Below are 21,826 nucleotides of genomic sequence, written 5' to 3'. Positions count from 1 at the left end.
CTCTCTTAGTTTTAATTACAGCACAGTTTTTAGTACTTTATTCTGGGTAACTTTACTGTATTGTTTAAATTAAAATACTGCATCTTCTATAAAGACGCGGATTCAATTTGTAACACCTTACCTAATAACATATCGGGGAAATACTGATCTTCTTTATGTGCAACTATTATCAGATCAATGAAAGTAGTTTTGTGGCCAAATTTTGCTATGTTGTATGTAAAATTAGGCAAATAACAGCCCACTGATAATCCACCACCAACCACAATATCAAGCGCAATTTACTCTACCTTTTATTTTTGTTTTTTACTATTATTATTGTTTTTAATGATTTTGTTTGGAGTATTGGTCCATGACCATAATAGACTATTGTAAAAAGTAAGTAAGTAAGTAAGTAAGTAAGTAAGTAAGTAAGTAAGTAAGTAAATAAATAAACAAACAAACAAATTGTAAAATAATTTTATTTTACTTTCTGAGCTAGCATGGACTGCCACTCTACCTACTCTGGCAACTCTGAAGTCAAAAGCAATGAAGACATTTCAAATTTGAAATAAAGCATGTCTCACATGTCCCTACACCTAACAGCGTATTCCTCCTCTCACCACAAAACAAAGGCCTCCTGAATCATTTAAAGAACTCTCCTTATGCACTTGTGCTTCTTTTTAATGCAATTATTTCACCCTTATTATTTTACCAAACAGCTTCAAAAGAAGCTGTTTACACAGTCGGTCGAACAGGCTAAGAGAAACTCCTAAGCAAATGCATAAATTCATGCCTTTGAACCTAAGGGCTAGGAAATCTTTTTTTAGGAAAACCCAGAGTCTTAAAGGAGAGATGAAGAGAGATGAGGAGAGCACATTTTTCTCCTTCTGTCCTGGCCACTTTTTACAGAGTCACAATTGAGAGTGTTTTAACAAACTGCATCGCTGTTGGTTTGGTGGTAGCAGTGCCTGAGATATAAAGTCTATATAGAGTGGTAAAGACAGCCGAGATTATAAGAAACTCACTTCCTGTTGTAGGAAAAAATATCCTTCTGGGTTCAGCTCCAAGTGGGGAAACATGGAGACTGCTTGGAAGGTTGGTTTAATGATGGACAGGATCACATGATTTGAGTTCCTGAACAGAAAAGGGGGCCGAGATGCAGCGAGTCCCCAGGTTTTATGCCCTCTCTGGCTTTGAACTTCCTGGGGCCCAGAAGAATATCCTGATTGGTTGTCAGACTCCCAGGGGGTGGGGGTCTTAGCTAGCCTTGCTGGCTGATGTAACCTTCCCAGGTGCCATGTGGTGAGTTTCTGTTGCTAGATGGGTCCTATTGTGTTGCAGATGATGGTCCATTGACAAAGATGGGAGGGAATTGAGTCTCTGCCTCTGGCCGATTGGGGTGGGAGGCAAGAAGGTGGGAGCTGCTTCATCTTTAAAACATGCTTCTCCATTTCTCATCCAGGGAAACATATTCTGCCTTTTTAATATTTCCCAATATATTTCATTCCTCTAGGAAAGGGGTGAGTGCTAACTTCCTACACTGTTATTCAGGATACTGCTTATAAGCTCTGTGCTTAGAACTCAAAAGCATTGTTAGAGACCCCTCACACCCACTTTATGGTCTGCTTCTGTTGGTCCCCTCTGGGAGGAGGTTTCGAAGTATTTCTAGTAGGACTACCAGATGCTGGACTACCAGAGCTTTGTTCCCTATGCCGTCTTTTTTTCTCACCATGTACACGTATATATCCGAACTAGACTGTTGTTTCTGTGTGTCATATAATAAATGTGGGCATATCCATTTTTTATTTATTTTGTCATAGATACATAGTGTATGTTGGAGGTATGGTGTCCCTTTGAGAGCTGTATGCAACGATAATTTCATTTTAACGTATGTCGAATAGTGTACATTTAAAGTGACAATAAAGTTATTCCAAGTCTGAAATTATGGTTCAACAGGACTAGGAGCACCCGAAAAGCGCGCCAAGGAGCTCGAAGTAGTAGCGTTTCTCCTCCAAGCGTGAGGAGTAGCAGCCTCCTCACGCTTGGAGAGCCACGGGCGCCACACTCGACAGTCCGCTCCGCGCCATCCAAAGAAGAGACTTGAAGAACGATAGGAAGGGCCCTCCCTTGGCTTCGGTCTCCGTGCCTCAAGTCGAATAGTGCCTACTTCCATCCCTAGCAGGGGAAAAACAGCCCGCTTTCCCCACCCTAAGCCTGAACTCCATCATGCAGAACCGCCGCCTCTCGTCCCGCCTGATTTCTGCCGTTAGCAAAACGGACGAGAGACAAACTTCCAAAGGCCGCCTCGTCTCCCGTTGAAATCTCGCGTGATGTCTAGGGCGCCGCCGCCCCCCCCCCCCGCGGGATCTCGCGCCTTCTCCCCGCCTTCTCGTGAAGGGCGGGCTCGGGCCACTGTCAGAGCGGCCTCCGGGAGGCTGCGGGATCCCGGGGGCGCCTTTGCGGGGGCCGGTGCCGACCGGACCTCCTTGTTCTCGACGGCTCTCTTGCCGCGGTTGGAGAGAAGAAGACTGCCGGATTCTGACGGCTCGTGCCTGGCTGTGTGAGGCTCGATCTCGCCGACTGTAAGCACAACCTGGAGAAAAAAAGAGGCGCGCGCGTGTTGGCCCGGATGCGAGAGCAGCCGGGGCTTGTTGGGCCACCTTCGCTCCGTTAAACGAGCCGGTGGCTGAAGGCCGGTGGCGCCGAATGAGTAACGGGACTGCAGGAGAGACTTGTGGCGGGAGCTGTTGCGGCATTGGCTTGATGGAGGAGGATCGTGTCCTCCTTCGGGATTTGTCTTCCAAAGCATTACCGCATATATCGCTTGTCAGGAATAAAGGCTCTTGGTCAAGGGGTCTCCAACCTTGGCAACTTTTAAGACTTGTGGACTTCAACTCCCAGAGTTCCTCAGCCAGCTTTGCTGGCTGAGGAACTCTGGGAGTTGAAGTCCACAAGTCTTAAAAGTTGCCAAGGTTGGAGACCCCTGGAGTCTTGACAGTTGAGCTTTGTATTTCCCAGTTATACCGGGTTACTTGGAAACGGGGGAAAGTTTTTCCTGTCGCGGGGAGCGCATCCGTTGTAAATTTGCCTTGTTTTGGCTGTTCTTTAGAAATGGAGGTTGAAACGTTCCTATAGAAATACCAATTTTTTTAAAAAAATAATAATCCTGGAGCTATTTTTTTTTTAATCTTTTTGTTAACACTCAAAAACAATGTTTAAAAAAACAACCCTTCAAGTGTGCTCTGGAAGAAACGGTCATGCAGACAGTTGTCATTCTGGGAGGACAGAAGGAAGGCTTGAGGAGCTGCCCTTCTCACCTGAACTGTCATTCTTGAGCCAGGATGAGGAACCTCTGCACAACTGAGGTCACAAGAAGTTAGAAATGCTGCAGAGGCCCAGAGAAAGGACTGGTTTTTTTCCTTTTTCCCGTTTTCTTTCTTTTTATTTATTAGAACGTAAAATACAAAGGAAAATGAAAATAGTGGGGAAAGTAGGGGAGGGAAAAGAGAAGAGAGGAAAATGTAGGGGGGAAATGAAGAAAAGCATTGACTTCTCACATTTTAGCGCAGTAGAATAACATACAATCTCAATTTTTTATTTTTACATAGTAGTATATAGGAATCATCGCTATAACAACAAACTTACCTAATCAGCAAAACCCAAAGTCAGTGTTTCATTTTTTTCCCATCTCAGTAACAAAGTCGAATAGTGGTTTCCAAGTGGATTATTCCATTTATGTCTTGACCAGGGGTGAAATCCAGCAGGTTCTGACAGGTTCTGGAGAACCGGTAGCGGAAATTTTGAGTAGTTTGGAGAACCGGCAAATACCACCTCTGGCTGGCCTCAGAGTGAGGTGGGAATGGATATTTTGCAATATCCTTCCCTCAGGAATGGGGAGGGAATGGAGATTTTGCAATATCCTTCCCCCAGGAGTGGAGAGGGAATGGAGATTTTGCAGTATCCTTCCCCTACCACGCCCACCAAGCCATTCCACGCCCACCAAGCCACGCCCACGGAACCAGTAGTAAACAAAAATTGAATTTCACCACTGGTCTTGACATAATTAAAAACTATTCTTGGTGGCAATTCTATCTCAGACTCTCGTTCTCTATAGCCTTTACTTAAAATACATGGAATTAAATACAGCTCTCTGTTTGAAAGGCCTTGTAGCATTGTAAAAGCCATTTCAAGAAAATCTGGAACATAGCATCCAGCTACTTGAAATAGAATATTAGCAATCATCTTCTCTGCCTATTAGTAAAAGGGCATTGAATAAATGAATTCCTTGTTAAAATTAGGTCCTTTCTCTGTGCTTTGATCTCTTTGAAGGATAATGTTGTAGATAGTAGCATCTCTTCATCCTTCTTTTCATTCTTTCAAATATTTAGTCCCTTCTGCATTATGATTCCCACTTTATCGGAGGGTTATTCTTATTCTCTGTTTCTTATACCTTATTCTGTAGTTGGAAATAGAAGGAGGCTAGACGTGGCAATACATTCCCAGTTCCCTGCAGGAGAGCCATGGCTTATGATGATTCCAAGGGAAAAAAAGGTAGGATTGTTTCATAATATAAGAGATGTTACTAGCCCAGCCATGTGTGGAGGAAAAATCCAGTACCTTGCTTGGATTGGGTGTCTACAGTTTTTCATATCTTCTCTCCTTATTCTCAAATTTGTGGGAATCAGGACTGGAACAAGAGTGTCACAAAGAATAGTGTAGAATGTTGACAGGATAGAATTCTGTCTTAATTCTTAATTCTATCAGCTCCAAGGAATAATAATTCAATTTAGACTGAATGCATAACTTCTGCATTGCAAGATCCTAATATCTATGTCTTCGTATGAGCAGCCTTTTCAATTCTTATCATAGGGAAGGAATTGAGTAAGAATAAAACTTCATTTTTTTAAAACCACACTTACAACTTAGAACCACTGATGTTTAAGTTTGAATGGGTGTCTGCCTGTCTTGTATGCTTCTTTTTCTGCATCATCATTTATTTGGGGCCATAATGTAGTATCTTATAATGAAAGCTTCCCTTCATTTTAATTGTATTCCTTTCTTACGTAATAACTAAACAGATGATGTGGGACTAGCAGCTGGCAGAACCCAATAAGGAAAGAAACGTTCTTATAAGGATCTGCTTCTGAAAAAGGAGACAGTTGCTCAAGAGGAATACAGAAAATAGGCTGAAGGTGAGAGAACTGAGAGAGAAGGAGAAAAACCTTTATTCTGATTTTGTCAAAATGGTAACAATTGAATTAGGAGTGAATTGACAGTGAGTTTATTGTTCAGTGTCATTATTTCATAAACTGAAATACAAGTTCCAGTATCTTTATGAATTATGAATGTGTATTACCATTATTACTAATATTAGTGTCAATTTCATTTTATATTCCATTTCTCTGTCTATGGGGAATTCCATTCTGAAAAGTGGCAAAAATGGGAGCCAAGTGTAGCTCCTGAGGGAGTATTCATAGCTTGAGAGCAAGAGAAGAGAAGACCCTCTGCTGTGACCTAGCAAACAGACATTGAAAAGTAAAGGCAACTTCAAGAGAGTTTCTTTTGCATTTTGTAGCAAAAGTCCAATGGGATAGGATAGGTCTAGGACTTTGGATGTTAAAACAAAGGTGTTAACCTGTTTTACAGAATAATTGACAATAAGTGCTGAACTTTTTAACACAAGTGTAACATCCAGCATCATGCACTGCTGCATTTTTCACTAATTGAAACTTCCAGAATATTCCAGAATTCTAGAATATAGAAGCTTCATGTAGAATACATTGCTGTGACCAGTTTGAGATGTAACCCAGACCTGTATAAATTTATTTATTATTAAATGATGTCTGACCCAACTAGATGTACCTTTCACCAGTTTGAATATTAAAAACAGCTCAAAAGCACTGCCAGCTATTGCAGACGTATTCTTTGAAGTAGTGTTTTACTATCTAGAATAAGGTAAACCCCAGTCCTGAGCCAGGTTTCCTGTAGCCCAGCAGCACTTCTCACATGTTTGAATTTAATTCCAGTTTTTTAACTTTGACCATTGTTGAAATTAAGTAAATGTCGAAGAATGTGTAAAATACTGTGGTGTAACTGAAAAATTGACAATATAAATAAAAAATACTCTTGCTGAATTAGTCCATTCAGTGAAGCATTCTGTTTCTAAATCTGATTAGTGAGATTTGAATTATAAGTAGATCATTATGAAGATCATAATTTCTGTTCCCTTCCTCTAATGTTCAGATATGCTGCTTTAAATATAAAATATTTTATGTAAGTATATGGGGGGGGCAGGGGAGGGAAAGGGAATAGTTTCTGGGAAAGGTTCACAGTTTTTCTTTAAAACGATTCATTTTTTCTTGATCTATGATTTTTCTAATCAGAATGGGAAAAAACACATTTTTTAAAAAAAATATTCAGTTTTCTCTTGATGGATAATTTTCCAAATCAAAATGGTTCCGGTCTACTTCCATTTTGTAACCATAAGATACTTATTGTGACCAAAATTAAATACACTAAGTATATACAGCTTCCAGTATTCTCTCTATCAGAATCAAGATCTCCGATTCTGTTTTCCTCAAAAGAAAAATTTTAGTAACAGGAATGGGAAAATTACAGAGGAGAAACAGTGTCCCTGATAACTGAAATCAAACTGTTTGGAAAAATATAGGGAATTTGTGGACATTTAAAAATAAAAAATAATACCATTCAGAGAAAAATGTATATAATAACTAATATCTAACTCAGAGCTTCCCAATCTTTCACAGTTCACAGACCTTAGTGTCTCAGTAATTTTTCCACAGCCAAAAGAAATACCTAACAGTTCTGTTTATTACATGGTTAGGTCCAAACAACATATTATATCCTAACTAATTAGTAATCAATTGACAAAAATCATTAACATAAATTGAAAGAAAATATATGTTCACTTCATTCTTAAATAACCATGCTTACTTACTAATAGAATGTGTTCATTTCTTGGGCATTGCAGAGTTTATTAAATCAGATTGGAATCAGATTGGACACCATTACCCTCATTTGCTTCTTCACATTGATTTTGCATGTTACCTGCTTTTTATCACAGCCACCACCAGAAACCCAGCTTTGCAAATGAACATCACAAAAATATGAAGCATTCCATGGCATCACTGAGTTTGTTGAGATGCCCCATTTGCAACCAAGATATAACCTGAATCTATTTCCATTTGGTTTCAACCCATTGGTTCTGGCTTCGTTGTCTGGGGCAACAGAGGCCAAGTCCATTTCATCCTCTACAAATAGTCCTCGACTTATGACCACAATTGGGAGCAGAATTTCCATTTGCTAAGCAAGGTGGTTGTTAAGTGAGTCACATAATCATTAAGTAAATCTAGCTTCCCCCCTCCCCCTCCCAATTGACTTTGCTTGTTGGAAGTTAGCTGGGAAGGTCAAAAATGGTGACCATGTGACTCCAAGATATAACAGCCATCATAAATACATGCTGGTTGTCAAACACCCAAATTTGATCACATGACTATGGGAATGTTATTTCTCATGATCTGATGATCATAACCTGAAGACTACCTGTACCTTCACTAGTTAAATTTGCAGGATTTTCCAAGCTTCCCAAACACTGTTCTTTAGGATTTCAAGTTACTGGATATGACCTACTGTCCAGAATTAATCAAAATCATCTCTTTCTCGTCACTTCCTTACTTTTTGGTCATTTTCCCTTCCTTCAGCCAATTCCTTGCTATTGGTAAAGATTACTTGTATCTTATGAAAGCAGGCTCTTTTATTCCCTCTTCCATGTTCTGACAAGTTGTTAACAAGAAAGCTGTTAACAAGAAAGGAGGTTGTGAGATCTCTAATGCTGGGCAGAGTTTGAATTTCCATCCCGTGTCAGGATAGATAAAAGCATCTATTGTTGTTATCACATAGCTCTTGTAAGCTTTGATAGCTGACCAAAACAATCTCATCCATATCCATATTGCCTATCAGGCAATCTATAATGATACTTTGTTACAAATTTCTGTACAGGTATATGATTCTTTTATGTATAGTGCAATCACCTTCTCTTTTTGTTGAGTCTCTTCCTTTTGAATAAGATACAACCAGAGTTGTGTGTCCATCGTGTATCACTAAGTTTCAGTAACACCTATGATATATTTGATATCTTGTATTAAGAATTTCAGGTAATATAATTCATCCCTACATGAATCACCTTCCACATGTTATATCAGATCTCTCACTGTTATGTTGGTTCTGCAAAGAATCACCAATCACAAAATTCTTCTTATTTGGTTTCTTTGACCCATTGGGTCCTGAATCTCTTCCACCTTATTTTGAGATACCAGGGTTAGCATGCTTTATTAGGGTAGCCATGAATTGTCTTCTAGAACAAAACTGTAGTATCAGCTGCCAAACTCCACTAGCGCTGAGTATTTCTTGATTCTCTTGCTTTTAAGGGGCGGGGGGTGTTTTCACATTTTTCTACCTGTCTTCCCCTTCTCTGGTGTTTACTTTTTTTTTTTTTTATTGAAAAAGTTTTTCAAATACAAATTGAAAAGTGTTTACTTTTCTGTGTCTCTCCTGAGGAATTTCATCTATCTTGTCCAGGAACTTCTCACATTTCCAGGTGTGTTAAAACCATGCTCCAGTGTCACACTCAGTAATTAACTGCAATCAGCAGTGCAATCAACAATTCAGTGGACAATCAATAGATGTCAGGAAGCAACGTAATCATTGAGCAACCTTCTCAACTTTCTTGCCTCTCTTATCTCTCTTCTCAAATGGCTTCTAAAAATACTTAAATTAGTTTCTAGTCTAACTGATTAATGTTGCATTAACTTAATCACAATTTACGATGTCTGTCTTTAAAACTAATCAGGTGGATCAAACTAGTGTATATTACTAGTGTAATATTTTGTATTGGACATCATGAGTATATTAAGCAGTATTCCATCATGTTCACCAAGTGCCATTACATTTTTTAGTCTATATCAAAGTATTGCTTTTGATCTCTAAAAACTTTCTGATTCTTGGTATTTAAAAAGCTTCCCCCCACCCCCATACCTTAATCAAAATCCAAAGATACTTACCTAAGAAAGGCAAAAGCACAACTGAACATTCTTTTGGGGTTTCCACTGAGGAGGGAGTGTCAAAAAAGTAAAGATGGCAGGTGAGATTGTGCAGTTGAAGCCCTGTCCTTTTTTAAGGAGTGTAATGAGTACCTAAAACAGAGCAGGGCTTTAATCATATTACCCATTTTGAGGGTATTTGGTTAGCTGTGGAAATCCCTGTTCCAGAAAAATCTGCCTGCTCCTGTTTAATATATTTCTGGCCCTAGACAAAAACATCTTAATTGGTTTAGGTATTTTATGTTTTAGTTTCTTGCTACTCCAACCCTGTATTTTATTCCTCTGACTTCAGATTTCTTACTCCAAATACTGTTTTCTGTTCCCTACATAATATGATTTTGAATATTGATAATATATTGTATTTTGCAGTTTTCCTTTCTTGCAAATCCAGCAGGTGAGGTGTAAGATGTTCAGTAAACTGTTGCATTATTTATAGAATTCACTAAAATAGAATATAATATTATGACTGTAAGATTAATAATCCAGAAGCCTTAGAGCCAAATCCTTTGTAAGAACAACAACTGAAGTTTTCCAGCTGGGTAGTTTAATAATCTGATGTTAGGACAGTTTGTAAATGAAGCTACCGTTGATTTTGACATCCTGTGCATGTACTTATTTTTACCTGTTTTCTCTGTACTCTATTTTAGACTTTTGTCCTTTTGAACTTTCCTTGCCTTTGGAGTCATCATCAGCGAATAGAAAAAAGTAATTTTTTTCACTCTCTGCTAAAACTGCCATGGATTTGCTTAAAGCCATCAACACTCCTTTAACTACCGGCTCCAAATCATCTAAAAGGACTTTGGAAAAACCATCTCATTCTTCATTCAGTGCTGCCAATTATTCAGAGGGTAAGAAGGAACATCACAAGAAGAAGCTGAGTGGAAGCAGCGATCCACCCTTGGATGATAGTACTTTCCACAAGTCCAAAAAAATAAAGCCACCATATGTAAACACTGAAATGCTGACCTTACGTGAGCCTGATGGCTTAAAAATGAAGTTAATCCTCTCACCAAAAGAGAAAGGGGGTACTGTAACAGAAGATCCCTTTCCGCATTCTGGAGCTACAAAAAAGACCTCTAAGAAATCTAGTCGGGATGAACAAAGCTCGCAGCCCTCAAGCCATGATACACACAGCTTCTTGAAATCCCGCAAGAAGCACAAGCCACCTACAGATCCCCATCCCCTTTCTCCTGCTGAGGGCTTCAGCCCAGACACATCCCTCTTCCCTGAAGGCCAAAGCAGTGATTTTGAGCTTTCAAACTTGGAACCACAAATGGAATCTGAATCTTCATCTGGAGGTGAGTTGGAAGCTGGAGAACTAATCATTGACGATTCATATCGGGAGATAAAAAAGAAAAAGAAATCAAAGAAGAGTAAAAAGAAGAAAGACAAGGAGAAACACAAGGAGAAAAAACACTCTAAATTGAAGAAGAGTTCTGGACTCTCTTCATCACCAGCAGCAGTGGAAATAACACCACAACTGCCTGTTTCTCCAAATAGTATCCAGTTTGCTCTACCTGCCCCTCCTCCTTCTTCCTCACCACTACCACCTGTTTTCTGTACAGATAGCCTGAATGAGAAAAAGAAGAAGAAAGAAGAAAAAGAGAAGATTGAGAAAATAGAAAAAGAAAAGGTAAAACTGCATAGCAAGTGAGTACTATAAGTTATGGTTGATTCTTGTAATAGCAAATTCAAAATGTTCTTTGTAATTCCAGTTTTTAAGCCATAATCTGCTACCGGTATTTAATCCAGAGGTTTTTGTGTTGTAAAATGTTTTAGATTCTGTCTTTTTTCATTATCATCATGAACTTAAGGCATTAAGAAATCCTGCATTTTTTCCTCCAACTATAAAACTATGGCTTGTAAAAAAAATATATACTCCATAACAAAAACTTCAGCTCAGGTACTAATGTATAAAGAAGTGGACTATGAGATGGTTTTTCAGGTATTTCTGTAGGTATTAGAAAGAAATTGATACTAGTACATACTGTAAAATATTATCTCCCTCCCCTTTTTTTCTAATTAGCCAAAGAAGAAAAATATGTCTGCCTACCAAGTATTCTGTAAAGAATATCGTGTGAACATTGTGGCTGAGCATCCAGGAATAGGTAAAATAATAGCTCTGTAAGGGTTGAATTTTTGTTGTATGCTTAAAATCCAACCTCTATTATAGTTTCTTTAAATTATTTGCAAAAAGAATAAAGTACCCATTTGAACAGTAAGTGAGGAGATTATGCACATGCTTATAGAGACACACATTTTTAAAATCTGTACTTTCAGGAAGAGATACTTTCTCATAAGTCACGGTGAGAAAGTACATTTCTTAGTGATACCATCTGCATTTCATATTCAAACTTAAAAAGACATTTTAGCTGGTTGCCGAAAAATACAAAACTTACTATTACATATAAATCATCCTGATGGGAAGATTCGAGATTTGAGATGTTACCTCTAAATTTCCAATTAGTCTTTTCCTCACTATTAGAACACAGAGAATATTTGACACTTACTGTAATAACTTGTTTGGCCATCTTTAAGTTAGAACTATAAAGAACTAATTTTAAAGAATAGAAAGGTATTTCCGAGTTCTACTCTAGTGCTTGTGGTTTAAAACAATTGCAGTTTCTTATCAGGGCAGGGCCACATAAAACATACTACAATAATTTATATTTTGGCATATTTTAAAACAAGACCATAAAACAGGGCAAACAGTGTTTTAATTCTCAAGACAACATGGCCAATCGTAGTTCAGGTTCTGAGTTTCCCTTTGTCTTGTTACACAGTTTTTGAATTAAGCAAGTGGTCACAGTGTAGCTTGGTGTGAATGTTGAAACCATCTTTAATATTTTTACTTATGGTAGTAATTTGCATAGCCAAAATATATAAAGTCATTCATTATGGGATGCTTTCTACATTTAATATAAAATCTGGCATTGATAGCTTTATATTTCATAGTTATTGAAAATATTTATTGTTACATGTGTTGTTAATGTGTCTTATAATGGATTCAGTGGTTAACTAAATATTCATGAATCCTCATTAAAATTAGAAACTACCTGCTTTTATTCTGAACTGTTCACCTTCTCTGATTTCCTGCTAGATTTTGGTGAGCTGAGCAAAAAGCTAGCAGAGGTTTGGAAACAGCTTCCAGAGAAAGATAAGCTGGTAAATATTTGAGAAGACATTTTTTAAAAAATCTTGAGTTGACTTGCGCCCAGGATGATGCCACCATGGTGCATGCATTAATTTACTCCCCAGTGTAGTTTATGTATAGCAGTCCCCTCCACATTTAATAATTATGAAATGCTTGGGATCTAAGTACTCTTTAACTATGTGGGCTGCATATTTTGCTAATCAATTGCCTAAACAATGCAGTTTTCATATCAGTTTTGCTTTCCGTATTCTTTGTAGGTTTGGAAGCAGAAGGCTCAGTATTTGCAACATAAGCAGAATAAAGCAGAAGCGACAACAGTGAAGAGAAAAGCAATGTCATCAGAAGGTTCCCCAAAATTGAAAGGTAGCTTCCACATTCCATTACATTTATATGTTTTCTTCCCAAGATAATTTTTATTATTGTAACTAAATATATTGGGATATTTGTCTGTGTCATCAAATTGTTCCAAGATTCCAGAAATGAAATTTATCATTAACCAGCTGATGAGAAATTGGCAGATATTAGGGCTTTGGTTTACTCCGAGCTCAGAATTCAAATATGAAAGTCTGAGAAGTATCAGAAAAGCCGCTTTAGGCCAGGATTGCTGTTAGTTTGCCTATTAGTCAGACTATCTAGAACATGTCTGCATAGATTAGAACAATGAATTAAATACCAAAACACCATAGGCACAAAAAATGTAAATTTGCTTGGGTTTTTGATAATTGTGTATTAAACTGATTTGACTTTTAGATAATTATCAGCTGCCTTTTTAAAATAAAGTAATAGATGGAAAGGTATGAGAGATCTGGGAAAGCAGTGGTTGAGGAGTTGAGTTATTTGAGAAGAGGCAGCATGGTCAGTATATTTCAAAGAGACTCCACTTAAATTAATTCATTGTAACCAAAGTTGAGAATTTACTTTGGCTGCTGTCAGGATTTTGTTTTAATCCAGACTTAACTATACTTTCTTTAACTCTGTGTTATTCTTGCTTTTATCACCTAAGTAGCATTTGACCTAAGGTCAAAGGATTCTTATTCAGTCAAAACCTTTAACTCCATGAATTGAATAATCAATACAAAATATTCACAATGTGAAATAGGCACAAATATGAAGAGAGGGAACTTTGGTGGAGCAGTGATTGGAGAGCTGTCTTTCACAATCTGATGCTGTCCATGTATGTTAGTCTTCATGCTTCACAAGTACCTGGAGATTGTGAAAATTCAAATACAACATAAGGGAAGGTTAACAGGGAAAGCTTCTTTGGACAGAATCAATGCAAGCATAAGTTGAGTTGTGAGGGAATTTGATAATAATTATTAAACTTCTATGCTCTCTGGGCAGCTTTTCAGCTCTTCTTTTTTCCAAAAGGCATGAATTAGAGAAATATTCACATATATGAGATGTTTCCCTGTTTCACGTTTTTTGTATATTTTATAAGATTACAATTTTAAAACTGTTTTATTGTCCGTTTTCAGCTTCTCTAACAAGCGTGCCTTCACCCCATAAAAAGTCCCCAACTAGCACGATGGTATTATCCTCTTCACCAGTAAAGGTTCCTGAGACAGATCCCATTGATGTAGCTGCACATCTGCAATTACTGGGAGAATCTCTGAGTCTTATTGGCCACAGGCTGCAGGAGACTGAAGTAAGTACCATGTGGTTTCATTCCTCTGTAATATTTGTAGAAAATAAAGAAAAAATATACAAGATCTTTTGCCAGGAAATAGTGAGTTGAAACCTATTTTAAGTCTACCACAGAGAGATATTTGGAAGTAGTTCAGGTAGGTATTTCCCTAATTCAGACTTATAACAAGGAAGAAGCACAATCAGACTTGCATGATTCTATTATTATAGCCAATCTTAATAAAAGTAGTATTACCCTTCCTGTGTAGTTGATTTCTTGGTCTAGTATATATAGTAAGGCTGACAATATTGTTCTTCAGTTAGATCATGGGTGGATAGTCCCTAGGTCACATGTGGCCCCCAGCTCTAGTTTTCAGCATCCTAAAATTGTATTGCAGATGTCTACTTTTGGTAATAAGTTTTCATTTTAAAAAAATAAACCATTGAAATAAATCTAATTCACCTACAAAAATTGGAGTTGAAAATTCCAGCCCCACCTCTTGTAGTGAATAGTTAAGATTAATGGAAATCACAATCCTGAAAAAATCTGGAGTATGCTATGTTGTAGAAGATTGGCTCTTGATGCACTGACTCCAGCCTCTGTCCACTCCTTGTAAAAGTCCCCAACACTTTTGAATGACCTTTTCCTGACAATCCTCTCTAGGCTGCGGTCATCCCTGCTGCTTGTGCACCTTTTTCTTCCACATTTTTCCCTTCCACATAACTTTCTATTAATGTGCTTTGATACAGCACTTTGGGAACATCCAACTTCTTTTGCAATTACCTTTTGAGGCTTTCCCTCCTTATGGAGGATGTCAGTGATGGTTTTCTGCACAACTGTCAGGTCAGCAGTCTTTCCCATGATTGTGATTCCTACTGAACCAGACTGAGAGACCATTTAAAGGCTCAGGAACCCTTTGCAGGTATTATGGCTTAATTAGCTCATTAGAGTGGAACACTTTGAGCCTAGAATATTGAACCTTTTCACAATATTCTAATTTTCTGAGATTGTGAATTTGGGGTTTTCATGAGCTGTAAGCCATAATCATCAAAAGTTATGACAAATCAAGGCTTGAACTATCTCGCTTTGCATGTAATGAGTCTATCTCATATATTAGTTTCACCTTTTAAGTTGCATTACTGAAATAAATGAACTTTTGCACAATATTCTAATTTTTCAAGTTTCACCTGTAGATTAACAATTTTTCTCATTCCTTTTTGGCCTCCCAGGGAATGGTAGCCGTATCAGGAAGTTTATCAGTTCTCCTGGATTCAATTATTTGTGCTCTGGGCCCTTTGACTTGTCTCACATCCCAGTTACCGGAGCTAAATGGCTGCCCCAAACATGTTTTGGTAAGTTACACTTAATTACCAAGCTGTCTTATTATGTCTTAAAATTTAGTTGTGCAGGGGACAAACAGAGACCCCATTCAGTATAGTAGTTGTATTCAGTGCTGCAGATGCAGTTGCAATGGGTGATGGCGATAGCAGGTGGCAGGAGGTAGGCAGCCAACCAAAAGGGCAGAGACAGTGGGAGAGATAGGCAGGTGAGTATAATATGAAGTGGGAAATTGTCACATCTATTTCAGCCATTGTTGTTTTAAAACAAAGTAAACAAATAGGAAAAATCCTGAACAAAAAATTGGAAGATTTGTTGTCAATTTGGGCAATGCAGAAGTGGGGCTGGGAAATCACAAGTTGCCTTTGATGGGGCTTTCCTTAAATATTCTATTCAAGCAAAAAGTGTTTCACTTTGTAACAAACATATTGAATTAATTTAATGTTTCTGTCTTTTCAGTCAAACACATTAGATAATATTGCCTACATAATGCCCGGTCTTTGACAAAAAAAGCAAGTGTGGAAAATAAACTACTGCCATGCTACTGGTGTGTATACATATATATTGGGTTCTTCAAGTCTCAACCTACAGAATTTTAAAGTTTTTTGTCAATAACTGTTTAACTTGCTTTTATGAAAAAAGTCCAGAACTTGAATTTGCAAGAATTGAAGAATGTTTTCTTAAGTCTGTGTGTTTCTACAAAACTAGAGTTTAGTATTTTTTTATATATCGGCCTTAATATAAAAGGAAAAAGATATATTGAATTATTTTAATTAGAAATGTCAAGCAAGTTTGGGACAAACACGTGCCATGGACCCAATATGGTGCAGTGGTTAAACTGCAGTGTTGCAAGCAAACTCTGCCCGTGGCCTGGAGTTTGATCCTGACAGGGCTCAAGGTTGACTCATCTTTCCATCCTCCCAAAGACAGTAAAATGAAGGCCTAGATTGTTGGGGCAATATGCAAATAATGCTTCAACATTGTAAACCATCCAGAGAGTGGTGTAAAGAGCTATGGAGTGGTATATAAGCGTAAATGTTATTGCTATTGCTATAAAATATTACCGGTACTTCTCTAAATGGAGACAATGGAATGGAGAAAAAATAATGGACATGTTCAAATTAATGATGGGGGGGAAATTGTCGTATCCTTAAAGAACTGTTCGGACATTAGGAATTCTTTATTAAATGTTGCATTAATTGTCAGGGCTACATACAAATTTGGGAGTGAATGAAATCAAATCATTAAAATGGTTACTTCTTTAATGTGACTGCTTAAAGCAGCTATATTTTTCTACACACACACACACACACACACACACACAGAGTTTTAATAAGTAGCAGTGAAGTGCTAATTCATGTTCATTTAAATCTTGAAGCAATTCTTCCAAATCATTTTCAAAACATATATAGCACTAGTAATTACAGTATAGAAGTGTAATATTTCATACAATGTTCAGATTATGAGAGAAACGGAAGATCTTTAGCCAACAATTCCAAGCTCCAAATTCTTCACATTTAGATAGTGACTTCTGAAACAGTAGCTAAAAATATTGTCATAGAAATCAAGAGCGTTCCCCCAATTATGCAAATTCCAATTTAGCATTATTATTACCAGCAACTCAACTTCTTTCTCTTATGGTGCTAACATTCATGTACAGGCAGTTAGACAGGTGATGTTGAAGGACTTATTAATAATAAGAGGAAGAGAAATCTAATGTTTCAGCACTGGCTTAAGCGCTCTGAATCTGTTCTTCTCTGGGAAAGCACTTGCATAGGATTAAGTATGGCATTTTTAACATAGGAATTTACATTTTTGGATATGCATTTTTGTATATACCATATTTTTTGGACTATAAGATGCACCTAGATTTAGAGGATGAAAAAAAGGAAAAAAATAGTTTTTGGCCTCCATGCATCATGTTTTTGCCCTCCCCGGGCCCCCAGAAGCACTTTGAAAGCCAAAAACAGGCCCATTTTTGGCCTCCCAAACCCTCCTTGCATCCCGTTTTTGCAGAGTGTTTCTGGGGGCTGGGGAGGGCAAAAACGTGACACACGGAGGGTTTGGGAGCCCAAAAATGGGCCCAATTTTGGCAAAAACAGGCTGTGCAGAACACTGCAGTGTGCTTCCGGGGGCCGGGGAGGGCAAAAACGCAATGCACAGAGGGTTTGGGAGCCCCAAAATGGGCCCATATTTGGTCTATAAGACGCACCGAAATTTTCACCCACTTTTAGAGGAGAAAAGGTGCGTCTTATACTCTGAAAAATACCGTAGTTTTAATTAGAACACAAAAAATTCTTTCTATTACTATTGTTCAGAAAACATGTACAGGTAGTCCTCAACCTATGGCCACAATTAAGCCCAAAATTTGTTGCTGAATGTGACAGTTGTTAAATGACTTTTGCCCCATTTTATAACTTTTGCCAGTTAAGTGAATCACTGTTATTGTTAATATAGTAATGCACTTGTTCACTTGTTAAGTGAATATGGCTTCCCCATTGACTTTGCTTGTCAGAAGGTCACAAAAGGTGATCACATAATCTAGGATGCTGGGTCATAAGAGCCAGTTGTCAAGCATTCAAATTTTGATCACATGATCACGGGAGTTGCTGCAATGGTCATAAGCTTGAAAAATGGTGATAAGTCACTTTTTCAGTGCAGTTATAACTTCAAATGGTCGTTAAACAAATGGTTATAAGTCAAGAACTAACCTGTATTGGTTTTATAATCTATACACCCTTATCATAATTGAACTTCAGGTTATAACAAGTATTGATTAAAAGGAGATTTTGAATTTTTTAAAAAAAGTATTCATATGAAAATAGCAATACAGGCAGTCCACGACTTACAACCATTCATTTAGAAAAGTTACAAAGTGAAAAAGTGGCATATGTCCAGTCCTCACACTTAAGAACATTGCAGAGTTCTCATGATCATGATTGAATGCTTTGTGACCCTCATATATTTACATCCCAGGGTAATGTAGCGCCATTTGTGACCTGTCCAGCTGGCTTCTGACAAACAAAGTCAGTGGGGGAAGCCAGATTCACTTAATGATCACAGCAAAAAGATAATAAAATTAGGTGCAGTCACATGATGACTCACATAACCACCACATTGCTTAGTGATGGAAGTTCTGGTTCCAATTGTGATTGTGAATCGATGTGTCCTTATAGTGTAATTAAAAAAATGGATAAAACAAATGTTAAAATTCTAACCTTATCACATAGGATTTAAAAATCTTAAAACAATAGGAAATGAAATAATTTTGAATCCAAGTATATATGGTACATCACTTACCTAGGCTCTTAGAGTTGATATTTTTCTAGTTGGTGGACTATTAAATTGACTGGTTTTCCATCATTTCATCTTAAGCTTCCTGTAAATAATGAAGCATCTGTCCCCATTCCTATCCCCTCGTTAAACCTGATGATTAAAGTACTATGTGCTAAGAGCTAATGACTTGAGGTTTTAAAAACCTATTCAGATTTGATATTATTTGAATAGTGCTACAAACAATGTAAGAACCAATTGAGATAGTGATTAAGGCATCAGACTAGAAACCAGGAAAACATGGAAGCCAGCTGGTGACCTTAGGGGGGTCATTTTTCTCTAAGCCCTAGGAAACAGACAATGGCAAACTACTTCTAAAAATCTTGCTATGTATCACTGACTCAAAGTTGTGCAGATATACAAGCAGTATATGAACTATAAAGAATGTCAATCTTTAGAGCTGGACATTTAGCAGAATCATTTAATTGCATTTACACTAAATCACTGCTTTTGGAAAGTTCTTTGAGTTTTCAGCATTGAGTGGAAAGTCTTTAAATCAGGAGTTCGGTAGCACCTTTTCCAACTAAAAAATGTAATTAAAAGGCATAATCTGTCTGACCAAATGAGCTACATCTGACAAAAGCTTATTCTATTTAATACAATTTGTTAGTTGGTGCTATCAGACAACTGATTTTTTTGCCAGCCTAGACTAATACAGCTCTCCTACAAATGAAGAAAGGTGATTTTTACTTATGTCCTTCTGTCCTGTGTTACCCCACCCACAGATATATCACAAAAGCTAGAAAAATCAGAACACAGAAGATAAGCACAGGCGAGTCAGAAATAATTGCCTTCTTCCAGTGGCTGAAATAATCTGTCAATTAAAGGCTTTAATTCATAAACAAACAATATGTAGCTTAAATTTTCAGCATCTTGCATTAAATAGAAGATCTGCTTCATATTTACCATGTGCAATGTGGTAGACTTGATGTTTTTAAACATACAAATGTACTTGATGTACCTTTATTTAAAATTTGTACACATTTGTATAATACATATCTTGTCATATTTGATAGTGAAAGGTTTTGAACCTGTGCTTTTGTTTTTTTATAGTTCCTGCATTTAACCACCTTGCTATTGTACATAAATGTTTTTATACCTGGAAATTTCATTTTGATTCATTTCTATTTCCTCCTATTAATTCATGTACAGGTTTTTCAGTATCAGAAAATTTTCTATCCCTCTGCCATCAGTATGATACTATGTATGATAATCACCTATATATATCCTGTAGGACTCTGTATTCTATGCCATTTTTTTAATTTTGTCTCAATGTTATTACAGTTTGAAATTCAATCAGTGTGTCTACCAGGAACAGTTGTTATAAACTTTTTAGTTGTAAATGAGTTTGTCATAATTTTCATGTGAGGTTTGTGGGTCACTCTGCTGGCATTTATAACAGTTTGAGTCCTGAGGTGGAAAAGCATAGTACAGGTAATCCTCAACTTACAACTGTTCATTTAGTGACTGTTCAAAGTTACAAAGGCGCTGAAAAAATTACTTATGACCATTTTTCACTTACGACCTTTGAAGCATTCCTGTGATCATGTGAACAAAATTCAGATGCTTGGCATCTGGTTCATACATATGACCACTGCTGTGTCCCAAGATCATGTGATCATCTTTTGCAATCTTTTGCTATGCAAAATCAATGGGGAAGCCAGATTCACTTAACAACCATATTACTAACTTAACAACTGAAGTGATTCGCTTAAGTTGGTCTCCTCCGGGTTCCGTCAGCTAAACAATGCCGGCTGGCAGGCCCGCGGGGGAGGGCCTTCTCTGTGGCTGCCCCAGTTCTCTGGAACCGGGGACCGATGGTCCTGAGATCTGGACCATCCCCACCCTATTGGCCTTCCGAAAAGCGGTGAAGACCTGGCTTTTCCGGCAGGCTTGGGACCGTTGATCTCGCTGTTGTGATCTGGCGAGATCCGGCCATGAATGGTATGAATGTGTTTTAATTGTTTTTAATGTTTTAATTTTTAATGTTTTTATATATGGTTTTTAAATGCATTGTAAGCCGCCTTGAGTCTTCGGAGAAAGGCAGCATACAAGTTGAACAAATAAATAAATTAATTAATTAACAACTATGGTCAGAAACATCACAAAATGGAGCAAATCTCACTTAACAAATTTTTCACTTAACAAAAATGTTGGGCTCAATTGTGGTCATAAATTGAGGACTACCTGTACTGTATTTACTTAAAATATGAAAACTTGAGCCTGTAACAGATCAACATGTAGATATATACTTACATTGTTTTTGATACAAGCTTGATTGTTTTAAAATTGAGACGTTTGTCCCCATATGCATTAGCATATCAAGCAAATTGTTGCTATTAAAGTTATTAGCAAGATGCTTTGTTTTTGAGGTGTTATTTCTATTTCCACATTAAATGACATCTAGTTAATAAAATACTGAAATATTAGTACTATGCTCATGATGCAAAATACCTTGAAATCATCAGTAATCCAATATTGCTGTACTGTTAGATTTAAAATTACTTTTTCAGTTGGGTGCATTTTGCATATGTATACTGTACATATAACTTTTCTGATAAAAATTCAAACATGTTACTTTCCAGTATTCCAGTAGATTTAAAGTATGAGAAATAGCTTTGCATTTATGGTTGGAAGTTGCAAATGTACTTTTAAAATTTATAACCTTAAATTCATTTGAATCAGGGTGAGAATCAAAAAATTTTCTCAATGCTTTACTGAGTCAACTCAACAGAGTTTCTTTCCTGCTTTGAGTTGATATAAGTATTTAATTGTATGTAGAAAGCTACAAATAACTCCCTGAACATATGGGTTTGAATGGGGAAAACAGTCCGACCACTTTGGCATCTATAATTACCTAAACGTTGCTACTGAAAAAGAAGTGAAAGACATCGGGGAATGGAAGATACCTCAGCTCGGCCCTAGTGGCAGCAAAGCGCCTTTTTACGGATAGGTTTCATACGGCTTCGATTGCGGCAGAGCGAAATGGGAGTCCGTTCAGGCTGCTTTCTGCCGAGCAGGCCCTCCGCGGAAGCTACCAATACTGCGATGACTGGGAGCGGCTTGGGTCCCATTTGCGACCTATAATTATGGCCTCATCCAACCGTCGCCGCTCGCTGTCATCCCGTAACAAACCCTTCCCTGCAGCAAGAGCGAGAGCCTTGGGAAAAGACTACAGCTCCCAAGCGTGCTTGCAAGGAAATGCCTCCCTCGGAAATAGAACATCTCATTGCCGGCGAAGATGTTTAAGAGCGGGCTGCGCCCACATCCCGCCAACTC

At 37.7% G+C, this 21,826-nt stretch overlaps 1 protein-coding gene across 2 annotated transcripts; it reads left to right on the top strand.

The window, feature by feature from the left end:
• Positions 1 to 2,412: 2,412 nt before the first annotated feature.
• Positions 2,413 to 20,904, top strand: HMGXB4 (HMG-box containing 4). Of its 2 annotated transcripts, XM_070946831.1 has the most exons (12): positions 2,413 to 2,561; positions 4,442 to 4,530; positions 5,058 to 5,171; positions 9,746 to 10,396; positions 10,664 to 10,731; positions 11,125 to 11,206; positions 12,199 to 12,263; positions 12,510 to 12,615; positions 13,728 to 13,897; positions 15,106 to 15,228; positions 15,674 to 15,761; positions 19,273 to 20,904. In XM_070946831.1, exons 4-11 carry the CDS (start codon positions 9,835 to 9,837, stop codon positions 15,716 to 15,718), a joined length of 1,221 nt encoding a protein of 406 aa, XP_070802932.1. In that variant the 5' UTR covers positions 2,413 to 2,561; positions 4,442 to 4,530; positions 5,058 to 5,171; positions 9,746 to 9,834; the 3' UTR covers positions 15,719 to 15,761; positions 19,273 to 20,904. The 2 variants fall into 2 exon arrangements, with proteins under 2 accessions (XP_070802932.1, XP_070802931.1); XM_070946830.1 differs by having other exon boundaries at positions 9,746 to 10,731.
• The last annotated feature ends 922 nt before the right edge of the window (positions 20,905 to 21,826 follow it).

The sequence above is a fragment of the Pituophis catenifer genome, unplaced genomic scaffold (assembly GCF_029215685.1).
Source record: "Pituophis catenifer annectens isolate HBS135680 unplaced genomic scaffold, rPitCat1.0.hap2 SCAF_7, whole genome shotgun sequence".
In the NCBI taxonomy this organism is placed as follows: Eukaryota; Metazoa; Chordata; class Lepidosauria; order Squamata; family Colubridae; genus Pituophis; species Pituophis catenifer.
Note: the sequence above shows the minus strand (reverse complement) of the source record. Positions and strands in the feature narration are given on the sequence as shown.